The following is a 16,540-nucleotide window of genomic DNA, read 5'->3' on the forward strand; positions in this document are numbered from 1 at the left end:
TAAGTGTCATGCTAATATTGTTCTTTTAAAGCCCCCTGGTCCATGGTTCTCTTCACGAAATAGACCCAGGGTACTACTTCTAGTGACCTTTTATAGAACCATATGCATGTGTAGTATAGTAACATTTCCAATGGTACGATACTGCTTATGTGTGCAGTTTTGGACAGCCAGGGGGCTGATGGGAACGGACTAAAGATGGCAGCCCTCATTGGAAAAGTACCCTGGGCCAGTGCATTTTTCAATGAAGAGGAGCCCTGGTCCCAGGTTAGCTATTCACTGGGCTGTGCTTAACAAATTAGTAACTTTAGTAAAAGTACCCATTTACACTATAAATGAAGGATTTACATAAAGGAAAACTATACCCCCCAAACAATGTGGGTCTCTATAAAAATATATTGCATAAACAAACTCATATGTAAAACCCTGCTTCATCTAAACAATTTTCATAAAAATATACTTTTTTTTAGTAGTATGTGCTATTGGGTAATCCTAAATAAAAAAAATTGCCATTTTAAGAATTAATTTCTGCCCCCTGGGATCATTGGAGTCACAGTGCACACAAACAAGCCAAGGCACACATACATGCTAGGCCACATCAGCCAATTAATGGACAGAGTTCTGACTTTTACTCCCACAATACTTCCTGTTACCGTCAGAGCTGCATTATTTCTGGTCATGTGATCTCTGAGGGGGCACACAGCCCATCACTAAATTGCGGCTCAAAGGAAAGGATGTAAAAGGGCAATATTTACGGATATATATATTCCAGTTTGGCGAGATTCTTTAATAGGTCACTTAACATAATATAAACTATGTGTTGGTTAAGTATTCATTCTGGGGGTATAGTTTTCCTTTAAAGGGACAGTATAGCCCCTTGTTCAAGATGAGTTCAATGAATAGGGCTTATGTTGAACATGCCTTTTGTTATTTCTTGAGCTAAACCGATAAATTGAAGCTAATTCCATATTGGGTCCTTGCAAGGTATACACCCCCTGCCCATTCATCCTCTGTTTTGTTTGCTGGAGTAAATTATGCAGGGGGACTGTATGCAAATGCTTGGCAAAGGGTCCAGGAAAGCCCAAAATGCTGAATGGTTTTTGAGCCCTTGAGACAGGCTGTAAATGAAATGATTCCATAGAAGGCCCTAATTATGATTCTGTTTTTGCAGGGTAAAACTCCTATTTTCAAGCTCTTTAGCTTATGCAAAATTTGAGCTGATAATAAATCTCTCTGAATCCTATCCAACACTCCCTCTCACGTTCACATTTCGGAATCACATTGGGAATATAGGGTAAGTCAAACTGTTAATGTAAACTATGAATTTTCTTACAAGGGCCAGGTGTCTTATATACCATTTTGTAAGCCGTTCACCTGAAAGGGGATGTTCACTTTCAGTCAAAAGGTAAAAACTAAGTATTTTTTATCAGAAAGGTAAATACTGACATAAACAGCCATTCCTTAGCGAAAAGAAACACATTTCTTTCCTTCTATTCTATGGCTGTTTACTTGCATATGGTGAAGCATTCTGCAGAATAAATATTGCGTTCTAGCTTGCGCTATTGTGACTAATCTTTTGGCAATAAAATGCCTAAGTAGCCTTCCTTCTCCTTTTAAATGAACCTAATTGTGCTTTGCAAAATAAATGTATTTCGAATTTAAATTTGTTGTTAATATTTATATCCTTAACCTAAATACTAAGCAAAACGGATAATCATCTGTTGGTAAGGGAGGAGGATGTTGACTCCCTTCTCCATTATTCTGGTGTTGAGTATGCAGTATGACCTGAAGTCTACAGGCAACCAGATGAATTGACTTATTGTAGGTTTCATATGTGACGGTGAATTTCCCCTTAATTTAAACATGAGTCTGTCACTTTATTATGATTTTCGTTAAGGCTTATATGAATCCCCAGTGCAGCTAAATGTATTCTATCCATACTCTGGAAAGCCGAGCCATGCCTGTACTTAAATGCGCTTGGGGTTGAAAAGACTCCCCAATAGTAGGCCACACCTCACATTTTTATCTCTGGCTATGGTGTCCATGTTGTCGGGGGGGGTAGGTACATGCATGTAGGCTTGCATATATCTCTCATACTGCGCCTTGTTCTTAAATGGTTTGTACCACAGGGCATTTTCTAGCAGTCTGTCCTTGCCAGGCTTTATGTAATGGCACAGACAGACATGGTCATTTTACCATAATGGATGCTCTTTTCATAGTTTTTCTTAGACTGTTCCTGGTGTTTTGTATCTTTATTTGCTGAGGCAAAACACCACAATATAATTTGTATTGTAATTTGCTTTAACCCCTCCCTTAAAGGGGATCTAAATACCAAAAAATGAGTTGATGCAGATTTACTCTAGGTGCTTCTCAGAGCACTTTTTCAATTTATACTCAGTTTCTAATTTTAATGGGGTTTTTTTTTTGTTTTTGTTTTTTTTTTTTTAAGATATTTGAATTTTAGACTGCTAATAGCTGTAGCTGAAAGTCACCAACCCAAGCGATAACGGAATCCAGGAAGTGCACAGATAGTTAAGGACACTGACACTATGGGCCTTCACAAAGCTGTTGGGATGAATTTCATTCATATGCTTTCCTGGCCGTTACACAAACTAGGCAACATGAGGCCCCATGTTTGCTTTGCCTGTCTAAACACAATCACTTCAGCTATGTGATGCTCCTACTCCTTAGGGCAGTGATCCCCAACCAGTGGCTTGGGGGCAACATGTTGCTCACCACCCCCTTTGATGTTGCTCCCAGTGGCCTTAAAGTAGGTGCTTATTTTTACATTTGTAGCTTGGAGATACGTTTTGGAGGCACAGTTTTGCTCCAAGCAGCACCTCCTGCAGGCCAGCTGTCCATATAGGGTTACCAAGTCGCCTCAGGAGGAAACATCACGCTACATTGTGTTGCATGCATTACTGCTGGTGGGAAGCAGACCAGAGACATATTGTTGCCCACAGTAGCAAAGATTTACTGTGGGCCAGGGACAGAAGAGCCATGTGTCTAGGGTGCAGTGGGGGGGTTGTTAACTAGACACGTACCTCTTTGCTCTGTCTAACCTTAGTTCGGGGCCCTGTAGGATCTCCGATGTTCCCGGTTTTTGCAATTCTCTGCTCTCCCGCTTGTCACCATGTGCACACTTGGCCCTGCTTTGCCTTGGGTCACAATACACCCCATGTACCATTGCCCTTAACTGCAACAAGAGAATGAGCTTTTGATAGAGGTATGCTCTATACAATATAGAATAACTTATATTGCTTTGTTTGCCCCTGAACTAATATATGGTTTGCTTTAATTTTTTCCAGCCATAGCAATATTTCTGCCGTTCTATCAAAAGTTCCTGTTGGTCTGTGGTACCTGAAGAGAGCAGTGCGTCATATCCATCAGCATCTTCTTGTGTAAATTTATTTTGTACAAACGGACACTGGACGTACTGCCATTGTCACAGTGCCCTGGATGTAGATGGAAGGATCAGCTGTTTTTTCTGTGGAGCTGGAAGGATTCAGAAAGCGATAAAGCTCATTTGCACACATACAACTGATGTGCCTACTGTGTATATAGCTTGGAGTGTATATATTGTTTTATATTGTTTGTAAATCTTGCAAATATTTTCATGTTTTCTAATTAAATGTTTTAAGAAAGGTGTGGTCAGCCTAATCTTATTAGTTTTACATGCATATTACTCACTATTTAAATATAAGTGTAGTACATGTAATGCAACATATGGTTATTTATTTATAAAAGGCTTTATTTTGAGCTTCAAATTAACTGGTTTTAAACACTGGCAGTGTAAATAAAGCCCAGTATTAGCAATAAACCCATAACTTTGTAGAGTGCTTCCCTTCCAACATTTTTTTAAAACATTATAATAAGATGAATGTTATATACTAAGAATTTAAAGCCTGCCCAGTTTCTACTGTGTGTGTATATTGGCCCTTGTGCCATTGTGATGCAGAGGCTGAGTTTGACCTTTCTTTTAATATTTTAGTGTTCTTTAAATTGTTGTTTGGTTAATGTACATTGGAGCTTTAATAAAGCGCTGTCTGTTGTGCAATTTGATTTGGCATTAAATCTAAATGGTTTACATTTTAAATTGATTGAAGCCCAAATTATAACAATACCAGAGAAAAGGCTGGAAATAACAGAAGTCCAATGAAGCAAACCATTCGCAAGCATTAGCCTAACAGGCAGGAAACTTTAATCCTGGTGCCAAAATAGCAATGGGTTTGCTCCTGGGTTGATCACTACTTATTAACAACTCATTATATATACCCTGATCCATTAGCAATGCGTCCTACCTCTTCTGAACTCCAGAATGAATAGCTCATTTCCACTTTTACAGGCAGTGACTTTGATAACTTTCATGTTCATATAGTAAAGAAACCCTTTCTGTGCTCTTGGTGAAATCTCCTTTCCTGCAGTCCTAGGGTGGCTGACTGATCAACCTGTGGGATAACCGTAATTTAGTGCAGTTTACGGTGATGCAAAATTGGCGATTGTATCAAGTACCCATAACCTTCATGTTTAGGTGCAATGGCCTAAAAAATAATGTATGCAATACACACAAGTCTATATGTTAAGCAATGTTTAAAAGCTTCATCTCATGGAATTAAGAAGTGCATTGGCAGATGAAATGTACAGTTCTGATGGGTAAGCTGAGATCTGACAGTATCAAAGGATGGTCTGTTTCTGAGCTAAAATATATGCCCCCAGTCAGGCAGTGTGGCTGCTATTGGTCAGATTTGTCCAACTAAATCAGGGTATGTATTGCTGGCTTTAGTGAGTTCTCACTTGCCAAATGTTTATACAGACTTTGCATAGAATTAGGCATCTTAATTGTATCCCCTATAACTTTGCTCTTCTAAGAAGAATACCATGCATGTCAAATGTTCCATAATAAGATCATATCTTCAGGTGCATATTTATCAAAGGGTGAGAGTGAGCATTTATGATCTTCAAAAATCCTGGTGGAATTTTGCTCTGGGAGAATGTGGCATGATCTGCTTTTACACATAGATAAATATGTCCCTTTGTGAAACCAAATGAATGTGACTTAATATACAGTGCATGGCAGTGCTGCTTGTAGTTTCAGAGAGATCATAGGTTGAAGACTGTCACGGCTTCTAAAACAGATAATGCTGATCATTTTACTTAGGCAATTCTAAGAATTGTCTATGGCAGGGTATTTTCTGGCATTTAGTAGCTGTGAAAAAGTAGCTGCTACTAAGTAGCTCCATGTGTCTTCACCCTAATAAATGCTGAATTTCATCTTTCCCTGTGCCCAATTTGTTTTTGCGTCTAGATCCCCTCTAAGCCACTGCCAATTTTTAGGGCCGTTACACATAGACTTTTTTTTCCACCCCCTACAATATTCCTACATTTCAGACACATCTAATTGCACAGAGCAAATGAATTCCGTTTTTCTCTGGGTTGTAACTATAACTGGGCAGATCTGTATCTGAATATATCCTGGTGTATCTAAGTTGCAATTTGAATACATGCACTTTCCATCACCATTGAGTAAGGGCCCCATGGCTTGGAGAAGTTTGCATTGACCACCATTCAGGTGCAGATGGGAGCATACACAGTTGAATAGCATTGCACAGCTTTTGATTTTTGTACTTCTGCTATTGATCTTCCATTCTGATGCCTGGTTGCTAGGGTAAGCCCTAGCAACTAGGCAGAAGTTGACATTCCAAGCCTAAAGCTGGCCATATACACACCGATGATATTTTATGAAACCTTGTTTCGTACGATATTCGGTGTGTGTATGGTGGATCAACAAGGCTGCGGCTTGTCGATCGGCCAGGTTAAAAGATTTTGATCAAATCTACGTTCAGGGCTGAATCGGCAGGTGAAGGTAGAATTTCTATTGTTTCTACCTCCATATCTGACGATTCAGCCCTGAACGTCAGTGGAGGGTAGGAACAATCTTTTGTGCAAAGATTGAAAATTGCTTCGTGTATGGCCACCTTAAGACTTGCAGAACAAAAACATATTCAAACAATTAATGCTACAAACTACCTTAGAATACTGCTCCTTCTTTAAACCAAGGTGAACACTACCACATTTACATTACACGTTACTTCAGGAAAGGCCCTAAGATTCTGGTGCCCTAGTCTAAAACTGCCTGTGTTGCAAATAGTCTACTGGAGAGACTTTCTGTCAAACAGCAAACCATTGAATTGTTTGACAGAAAGGCTCTCTCTGTTTGCAACACTGTACTATTATACTGGGAGTGGCGAAACCTTACTACTGTTTGAGGAGCCACCTGAACTACTTAGGGGTATATTTATCATGCTGTGTAAAAAGTGGAGTAAAACATTAATGGTGAAGTTGTTTGTAGCAGCCAATCAGATGCTTTGCTTTGGTTTTCTAACTATTGAAATCTAATGCCTGATTGGTTGCCCTGGGCAACATCGCCGGTAATGCTTCATGCCCCTTAGGGGCATATTTATTTTGCTGTGTAAAAAACAGCGAGAAAATTCGCCAGGCTTCGCCGTGTAAAAGCGGCGTAAAATCAGCGGAATTGTTTAATGTGTTTTTTCTTCCACTGAAACTTATGGAAAAAAATCTGGCATTAAGATGGCTTTTCTCTGTTTATTTTACACAACTTTTTATGCTGTTTTTTTGGCGAATTAGTTTCACATAGGTTAATAAATATGCCCCTTAGACTTCTTAATCGTGGGTGAGGTCTAGACATTGTTTGCTGGTAAAACTGCCCCTGTCCTGGCCTATAGTTTATGGCCACCTTTACTCTTCTATCTACTCTGCCCATAATAATGCTTTTGAGTCGGGCACTTCCGGATTAGGCATGGATAGACATTACCCTTCGGCGCCAGGACCCAGAATTCCCGTAAGCTACAGCGACTGGCGGACAGACTCTCAAGTAGGCGGTGCTAGACGTGTGACGTAGCACGCAGGGTTCGGCGGGAGTTTCGGACTGGGCCTGTGGAACAGCTGGGTGAGTGGCTGATACTGGGTAGACGTTCTTGCTGCCTGAGGGTTCTTAGTGGGTACGGAACCTGGCGCTTCTGCCCCTGAGGGGGAGTGGGACCTGCTCTCTGGCTGCTGGCGAGCCCATGTAGTGTAAAGGGGAGCCTATCTGCTGTTGTGTAACAGGTAGCGCTGTAACTGAAGCTACACACTGTATAGGGGATCCTGGCTCATACGCAAGTGACTATAGGAACAGACAGTGGGGTGGGGGTTGCCAGGCAGTGGGGTGGGGGTTGCCAGGCTGTATTATATACTTTTTTAAAAATTCCTGACTTGCTGCTGCAGGCGATTATCCTGGGGAAACTATGGGAGTTGTAGTTCCTGGACAATTCCCTGCGCCTCCCTACTGTAGTGTTTGAGCGGTACCACGGGCGGAAGACACTGGCTTGGCCTGGGGGGGAAGGTCAACAATCAGACATGGCCTACCTGCTGTGCCTCCGGCTACTGCTTTACTACAGATGTGTCTATCACCCATAGAAAGTGTGGCTGCCAATAGTGGGAGCGCTGGGTATTCCTGTGGTACATAATGAGCCTGCTAACAATGTGCTACTTGCCTAGTAACAGCTGATTGACAGGAAGCATGTAGTGCGGCAGCTCTTTAAAAAACAAACCTCTCGTTGCTATGGGTAACTAGATGTGGGCAAAGATGTTTACTATCGACATTTATTGCATTACCCCTTATAAGTCTTCTGTACTTGTTTTGTACCCCTCTGTGGGGGCTTTTGTCTGTCCAATAGACAGTCTCCTGACAAGGGGTTCCACAAGTGATTATTTTCAGTTACTGCTGCAGCAAGTGATGGTTGGTACCACTCCTAACTACTCCAAATCACTGCTTGTGCTGCCCGCAATGCTTTTTCCCCCCAAAACCTTGCATACTCACAAATATATCAGTTAGCAAGTAAACCGTATCATGTTATTGCAAAAAAATATTCTTTTTTGTACCCTAAAGGTAAATATGCAGCTAAAGGATCCCTGAGCACTTTTGATTTTTTTGAGTTTTTGAGACAAGAGGAACACTGCAGGGGTAATGCCCTACACAGAAGCCCCCTCCAATCAGAAGCCTGCTCCCTGTCATTGATCAGACTGGAACATGGCACTCTGCTGCTCCCTCCAAAGCCCTGTACAGTAAAGTGACAGTGCTGGTATGAACTTTATCTGCAAGAACCATCTCATTGGAAGGACCCCTCAGGATAAGGAATTTACCCCTTGAATAACTGTCCTTCCTCCGGAGCACACTTTTAAATATTCTCATATTTGAGAATTTCCTTTTTATTTAAAGATGTGTTATAATTGCATCAGTAGCAGTGTATATGTACTGCTGCATTCCAAACAAATGAATAACATGCCCCAATATTTGTCAGTGGAACACACCTGGTGCTAAGTTCCTGGTCCATCACTCTAAGTGCTCTTACAGTCCACCAGCTGATGAAAACCAAGAAGGAATTTAGAGAGGCAGAACACAATACCGTTTGTGTGTACAAGGTCTTTGGTTTTGTTGCATTTATCTGTTGTATACTACAGTAAGAGACTCATGGTTATATACTAAGCAAGACCTTTTACTCTGTTTTTGTTCAGTGATTAAAATGGCCATGCAAGCTCACTATGAAGCAGAAGCCACAGAAGAGGAGAATTTTGGGCCACAGGCAATATCCCGACTGGAGGTAAAACCGGCCCAGACTGGCCATCTGTGAATTCTGGCAAATGCCAGAGGGGCTGCTGTAAGATGCCATAGACAACTCACTCTTTATTGGGCTGGTGGGGGGCTGTTTGGTCCTCTTCTACATTGTTTTAGGAGCCAGATTCAGTAATGCAGTGAATAAACAACCAGATAGCACTTTAAATCCATTGAAAATGTTTAATAAACGTATATCAAAAAGTTACTTTGAATCAGATTTTTGTATAGATATCTGTTTGTAGCTTTAATTTGCATGTTTTTTCCTAAATCCCTTTGATGTTGTTGATGGTATTTAAATGCATCTGCCTCTGCATACTGTCAGTTACACTCCTAAATAGCTTGCAATCTAATTTCCAATTGGTTAAGTTTTAGTAGTTATTGGATCGTTTCTGACTTAAGTCTCCCTTACCAACAGCAATGTGGGATAAATGCAAATGATGTCAAGAAACTAGAGGAAGCTGGGTTCCACACAGTAGAAGCAGTGGCTTATGCTCCAAAGAAGGAACTGATCAATATCAAAGGCATTAGTGAGGCTAAAGCTGAAAAGATCCTGGTAAGTTCATCAAATGGACCTTTACTCATGTGAAAAGGTTGCCCCTTCTGTGTGTAAAGAGCCAAAATCATTACAGAAATGGTTTCTTATTCAGTAAAAGTATCTTACATGAAACACCTACTTATTCCCTTGTGCCTACCTGAATAGTGTTGGTAAGGGCTGGCTAACTCTGTGCATTAATAGTCAATCAATAAGCAGTGAATCCTTGCTTATTTGTGTTGTACTGCATAATAGATATATGTAATATTTATGAGATTGCATTTTCCTTTGAAAAACTTGCCCTTTACGGCAATAACATGCCCAATCATCCTTGTAGACCTTTGGGATGGTAATTCATATATATATTATTCTTTGTCATTCTCCTTGTGCCCAGGAGGGACGCAAGATTGACCATGTGGGTTATATTTACAGTGGGTGATTGTGAAATGCTAACAGTGAAATTGTATGTGTTTTGCTTATATTTAAGGCAGAAGCCGCCAAACTGGTGCCCATGGGATTCACTACAGCCACAGAGTTTCACCAGAGGCGCTCTGAAATCATACAGATTAGTACTGGCTCCAAAGAGCTCGACAAGCTTCTGCAAGGTGCAGCCTCTGTTACACTTTGTCTTGGTTATGGTTATAATGTAATTAACACTATAGGAAGCTATTTCTGTTTTCTTGCAATTGTCTAAAAACCTGGGTTTCTACAAATAATGTTTGTTTCTTGTGAATAACACTGTTGCTGGCACCTATTACGGGTGTGTCCAGCAGGAACCCTTTATATCAGGGCCATATGAGCCTTAATGTTTAAATGTAATGCATGAAAAATGTAATTCAGTTAATAAAAAGCAAATTCTTTTTTTTCCACTAGGGGGCATTGAAACGGGCTCTATCACAGAGATGTTTGGTGAGTTTCGCACTGGGAAGACTCAGCTGTGTCACACCCTGGCTGTCACCTGTCAGGTAAGGAGTCCTTCTGCACCCTACAAAGCCCTAAGTTATACAGTCATATGAAAAAGTATGAGAACCCCTTTCATCCTGCATAATAATTTACTCCCCTTCCAACAACAAAGAGAAGTGGTATGTCTTATTTCCCAGGAACATATGAGTACTGGGGTGTTTTCTGAACAAAGATTATTTAAAAGGTATTTAAAATGGCCAGTTGACTCTCCTCTTAAGAGTGACAGCATGGGATCTTCAAAGCAACTCGCAAAAGATCTGAAAACAAAGATTGTTCAGTATCATGGTTTAGGGCAGTGATCCCCAACCAGTGGCTCATAAGCAACATATTGCTCGCCACCCCCTTTGATGTTGCTCCCAGTGGTCTCAAAGTAGGTGTCCATTTTAGTTTAGTTTAGTTTAGTTTAGTTTTGGAAGCATAGAGACACAGTTTTATTCCAAGCAGAGTCTTCTGCTGGCCATCAGTCCATGGGGCTACCAAATAGCCAATCACAGTTTTTATTTGGCATCCCCAAAGATCACCTCCAAAGACCCTGCAAGAACATCTTGCTGCAGATGGCATATCTGTACATCGTTCTACCATTCAGCACAATTTGCACAAAGAACATCTGTATGGCAGGGTGATGAGAAAGAAGCCCTTTCTGCACTCATGCCACAAACAGAGCCGCTTGTATGCAAAAGCTCATTTAGGCAAGCCACAGTCATTATGGAACAAAGTTCTTTGGACTGATGAGACAAAAATGGAGTTATTTGGACATGACAAAAAGTGCTTTGCATGGCGGAAGAAGAAAACTGCATTCCAAGAAAAACACCTGCTACCTTCTGTCAAATTTGGTGCAGGTTCCATCATGCTGTGTGGCTAGTTCAGGGACTGGGCCCTTCTTAAAGTCGAGGGTCTGATGAATTCAACCCAGTATCAACAAATTCTTCAGGATAATGTTTAAACATCAGTCACAAAGTTGAAGTTACACAAGGGCTGGATATTCCAACAAGACAATGACCCTAAACACAGTTGGAAACCCTACAAAGGCATTTATGCAGAGGGACAAGTACAATATTCTGGAATGGCCGTCACAGCCCCCCGTCTTGAATATCATCGAAAATCTATAGGATGATTTAAAGCAAGCTGTCCATGCTCGGCAGCCATCAAATTTAACTGAACTAGAGAGATTTTGTATGGACGAATGGTCAAAAATACTGCCATCCAGAATCCAGACACTCATCAAAGGCTATAGGAGGCTACTAGAGGCTGTTACATTTGCAAAAGGAGGCTCAGCTAAGTATTGATGTAATATCTCTGTTGGGGTGCCCATATTTATGCACCTGTCTAATTTCGTTATGATGCATGTTTTCTGTTAACCCAATAAACTTTGTCACTGCTGGAATACTACTGTTTCCATAAAGCATGTTATATATTAAAAGGAAGTTGCTACTTTGAAAGCTCAGCCAATGATAAACAAAACTCCAAAGAATTAAGAGGGGATCCCAAACGTTTTCATATGACTGTAGATAACCCAGTGCAAGGCATTTTAGCTACTGGTGAACAATTAGTCCTGAACACAAGAACTTCACCTTGGAGTTGTAGTTAGATTACAGAAAGTCATAGCTTGGAAATCCTTTTGTGTAGCATTTATGAATAATAGGAATCAATATGGCTATAAAGCCAGCATTTCTCAAATAAGGAGGCCAGTCTCCTACTAACAATCATTTGCAGATCTGCTGTGGTGCATGTGGACACTTCTGCATTTTGTGCCTTTTCCATAGATCCTGGCTGATTTATTAGGTTTACTGCAATCTAAATGACTTCTCACCCACTCTAACCTAGAAATCATTGGTCCAAGAGTATTTGTTCTCTTAAATGACTCCCCTACAGCAATAAGAATGGATAAAAATCATATGATTATAGCACACTGTATTCCTATAGAGTAATAATTTGTGATTTAGATTGATATGTGATTGCTATAAAATAATTTGCAGTACATTTTTCCCTAGAAAAGTTCACATAAGCCTTCCCACACTACTTGACGGTACTTGTTAGACGATCCTGACAGAAGGCAGCCAATGTGTTTCCTTTGGTCATACTGGGCTGGGGTACAAATGAAAACAGTGCTTTAGCAGATTAATGGATCACAGCACCTCCAGCCCAGTGTGATTGGTGAGTAATACTGGCACCTTCCTATAGCAAAGCACAAATGGCTAGCACTCATTCAGCTGGCAATGAGCTGCCAAGGACTGCTTGTAAAACAGTGCAATATCCTATTACTAGTGTCAGAATTTCATGTGAATCTTATGCCATAATGTATATGATGGAATGACCCTGTGGCAAAGCACATATGGGCTCCTCACCAGATTGCTTAAAACTAGGATTAAAGGGCACCAGTCTTGAATAACATTGCAGTGCAGTTACATAGGCATCTTTATGTCCAGCTGAGTTGCCTAGTAGTTTTGTAGTGGCATTGTCAACTGTATACACAGTATTTGGCCACCATTTCCTTGTTATGATCACTGTGTAAGTTGTTTTTGTTTGTTTCCAGCTTCCCATTGATAGAGGTGGTGGTGAAGGAAAGGCTATGTACATTGATACAGAAGGAACGTTTCGTCCTGAACGTTTGCTCGCTGTGGCTGAAAGGTACTTTCTTAAATCTGCTTGTTCACGTTCTGCACAAAAATGATCTTTGTGGCCTCCCCTCAACCTCAATTGAACCGGTATACTTAGAAAGAAATAATGTTGCATTCAAAGAAAGAAACTAAAAAAAGATGAATAATGAAATACACTTTCTTCTGAAATGGTTAGGCCACAAATTATAAATATAATGAAAGTGTTATGCTGGCCGCATGTGGGACAATTTCATCTTACAATCACATCTCAGTTAATGGGGCAATCAATAAAATCAGACTGTTTGACAATCTGCATGAGACAAAATCTTGTGCATGCCAATAAGTTGACCTGATGCACTTTGGTCCTCCGTGTCTTCAAATCGCATTGTATTCTATTGACTGATCCATAGAGTGATTTGTATGATATCCAGGCAATTGGACTGTGTAGGGGGGTTGTTCAGACATCACTGCGACTTCCCTCAGTCTGGCATGCTATAGATGTGGTTCCCAAACTGTAAGTCTGGCAGCCCGAGTGGTCCCAGAAAATATTTTCCATTGTGCTCGACAGCAGTAATATTTTGACCCATTTGCAGATAGATATGTAAAATATTCTGTGAGGGAAATAAAGTTCCCTGACACTATCCGTTGTATTAATGTCGTCCTTTACTCTAGATATGGATTGTCGGGAAGTGATGTTCTTGACAATGTTGCTTATGCTCGTGCCTTCAACACCGACCATCAGACCCAGCTCTTGTACCAAGCGTCGGCCATGATGGCAGAGTCAAGGTAATTACATCTGCCACCTGCATAAAGCAAAGCCTGTATGTTTTCTTCCTCTGTAGGATGTGTGTTATAGACTAATGGTTGCTAATAAAGTTTGCTTTTAGTATGAAGATTGACAGCAATAATAATGAATAAATGTTTTCTATTAAGTTTGGTAGATGGTAGTGTAAAACTGACAAAAATATGACAGGGTAGCAGATATTTCCTTGAGAAAAGTCTCATTCAGTGTTTTGTTGTGCAATCTATGGTTTATTGGTTTGGCCAGCCTGTATAATCTACCAGCCACAATTGCTGGTACCCCATGCAGTTTGGAATGATCTACATAGTAACATAGTAAGTTGGGTTGAAAAAAGACGTACGTCCATCACGTTCAACCATAAAATGTGTAGTAAAGCAGCTGAAAAGAAGATGGGGAACTAATGGGGGCATCTTTGGAGGCACAGATCTTCATTGTTAAAGGGCTGTGGTTGCCTCGGGCTGGAACAGAAACCCAGAACATAAAGTAATTTCTAGCCTATTTGTTTAGTTAAGCTTTTATATTCCAGGACAGTAGGAAGTTGTGGCCTTCTGCCACCTGACCCCCTTACTCTTCCCATGTCCCCCAAACTTCTCACACTTCTCTTTTGATGAACATAGTAACATAACAGTTAACATCTAGTTTTACATGTACATTACTTACTTTTGAATGACTAATCCCTGACCCATTTCTCCGCAGATATGCACTTCTTATAGTGGACAGTGCAACAGCGCTCTATAGGACTGACTATTCTGGGAGAGGGGAGCTTTCAGCACGACAGATGCATTTGGCTCGCTTTCTTCGGATGCTACTTCGACTCGCAGATGAGGTAAGAGAAGACAATGCAATGAGACAAATGGAAGAGCAGTAACCTCTGAGACTTATTTGATTGGTCAGCTTGTAATGTGCCAGTCTGCTGTTGGCGTGCTGATTAGTTTTTTACCCCTAAACTTCTGCCTGGCAAACAGACTACTTTCTTTACATTTTGGAATGTAACTATGATTGGAAATGTAGATTAATGATCAGAAGGATTAGCAGGATTAGATGCTATATATTTTGACAGCTGTCCTATCTGTAGTTGCTTTAGACTGATTAGTGGGCAGAAATCTTGCCTAATAATTTTTTTTTTTTTTTTTTCACTCAAGTTTGGTGTGGCAGTTGTCATTACAAACCAGGTGGTTGCACAAGTAGACGGGGCCGCCATGTTTGCTGCTGATCCCAAGAAGCCCATTGGAGGAAATATTATAGCTCACGCATCCACTACACGGTAAAGCAATCCTTACTTGTTGTAACTGTTTGTATTAGGCTGGGAATTTGTACTTGTATGGAAAACTCCAGGCTCACTTTTCCAATCAATTCTTACTGCAGGTTATATCTGAGGAAAGGCCGTGGTGAAACGCGTATCTGCAAAATCTATGACTCACCCTGCCTCCCCGAAGCCGAGGCTATGTTTGCAATTAATGCTGATGGGGTGGGAGATGCCAAGGACTGAGCAGTGCAAAATACCTGCTCTGCTGCACAAAACTTTTAATGCAATAACTTCTGATCTGTCCTTCCCGAAGGGGGCTAGGGCCCCAAAAGTGCCTTGTCAATGATCAGCTGGGAATGGCTAGCTCCTAAAGTATATAGGCAACACTGTTTAAGAAAGATTCCTATGCAATGGCCTTTAAGAGATGCCTAATGAACTGCTTGCTGCCAAGGATGACGGCCAGCAATCATCATCTCTATCTATTAAAGTAAAACTGCTTCATCGGTCTACATACAAAGGCCTGTTTCCATATGTAATGTATGGGATATCCCCTGGTACTGCTCCAACCTCTGTCCATATACAACAGCACATCATTTCACAGGAGGCAAGTACATAGCTGGGACCCTGTGCCACTGTGTAAAAGCATCAATACAGAACCTTAACAAAGACTTCAGGATACAAACTGTCAAGAAGAAGTTGCCTGGAACTCCATGGGCAAATGTAATGGTATGAGAAAAGTCTAATTCTGTCACCAACTCTATTGGAATCCTCCAACGTACCAGGGAATTAATTTGTGTCTGTAATATACATGTTATAAATGTGTTTCTGATGAGTTTCAAGAAAAATATATATTTTTTTGTTTTAGTTAAATGATGTGAATAAATGTATATAGATGGAAATAATCTTCAATATAAGCTTCATCATCGCCCATGGTTTTCTGTGGTTACAAAGATTCTCGGTATCAGGTGATCCGTTATAATTCATGAATTGTAGCGGGTACTATAATAAGCCACAATGAAACATGCACAATGCTTGTGATGCACCAGCAGGGTGAGAGCAGTCTGATCTAGGACAACCATAGCCATTCTGTTTGTAGGCGATCAGCAGAACAATGGGAAGGCAAGATAGAAGCTCCCTGTAGGTATCAGAATAGCAGTCAATAGTAAGAAATCCAAGTCCGGCTTAGGACTGCTCCAGTTACATGGGAGTAGGAGAAACAATAGGTTACCTGAAAGCAGTTCTAATGTGTAGCGCTGGCTCCTTCTGAAAGCTCAGACTCAGGCACAATGCACTGAGATGGCACCTACACACCAATATTACAGCTAAAAATGAATTATTTGCAATGTACACAGTGTAATTTAGTAATAAATACTGCACCATAAAAATCATGACATCATTCTTTAAAGGGGACCTGTCACCTTAAGAAATAATTACAAATTGTTTTCTATTGTGTTTGTCAAGCAAAATAAACTTTACTTACACCATATAAATTATTTTAATATTATATTCTTAAGCCTTGGAATTCACAGTTGCAGCAAGCAGGCCGGCACCATTTTGTGGACACCAAACAGGCATTGCTTCCTGCCAAAATCTTGTTTGTGTGCCAGTATGGGGGGACCTAATGCCCATGTCCGTGCACTGGTTACAAAATTACGTGGTGCGAAGGGAGGGGGAATGTGAGGAGTGCAGTGACATCTAAGAGGTTCTGAATTGAAAGTGAAAGTAACTG

The 16,540-nt window shown here is 40.7% G+C and overlaps 2 protein-coding genes across 4 annotated transcripts in view; both read left to right on the forward strand.

Moving 5' to 3' along the window:
* knl1 (kinetochore scaffold 1) overlaps positions 1-4,052 on the forward strand; it is a 36,201-nt gene extending 32,149 nt beyond the window's left edge. The window contains 2 exon segments of the mRNA NM_001278759.1: positions 1,169-1,291; positions 3,306-4,052. Coding sequence (NP_001265688.1) covers positions 1,169-1,291; positions 3,306-3,402 — 220 coding nt within the window. The 3' untranslated portion in view covers positions 3,403-4,052.
* Positions 4,053-6,858: 2,806 nt separating this feature from the next.
* On the forward strand, positions 6,859-15,731 carry rad51 (RAD51 recombinase). 3 transcript variants are annotated; one of them, NM_001016393.3, is given in 11 exon segments: positions 6,930-6,964; positions 7,946-8,478; positions 8,572-8,657; positions 9,087-9,224; positions 9,691-9,808; positions 10,077-10,168; positions 12,700-12,794; positions 13,436-13,549; positions 14,262-14,391; positions 14,708-14,829; positions 14,931-15,720. In NM_001016393.3, coding segments are annotated over 9 exon segments (1,011 nt in total). In that variant the 5' UTR covers positions 6,930-6,964; positions 7,946-8,478; positions 8,572-8,579; the 3' UTR covers positions 15,055-15,720.
* Positions 15,732-16,540: the final 809 nt, after the last annotated feature.

Source organism: Xenopus tropicalis, chromosome 8 (assembly GCF_000004195.4).
Source record: "Xenopus tropicalis strain Nigerian chromosome 8, UCB_Xtro_10.0, whole genome shotgun sequence".
Classification (NCBI taxonomy): Eukaryota; Metazoa; Chordata; class Amphibia; order Anura; family Pipidae; genus Xenopus; species Xenopus tropicalis.

Coding starts and splice junctions, on each gene's coding strand:
- rad51 (XM_012968406.3), top strand. CDS start 8,580: ATGGCCATGCAAGCTCACTATGAAGCAGAAGCCACAGAAGAGGAGAAT. Junction 8,658..9,086: donor AGGCAATATCCCGACTGGAG/GTAAAACCGGCC, acceptor CCTTACCAACAG/CAATGTGGGATAAATGCAAA. Junction 12,795..13,435: donor TTGCTCGCTGTGGCTGAAAG/GTACTTTCTTAA, acceptor CCTTTACTCTAG/ATATGGATTGTCGGGAAGTG.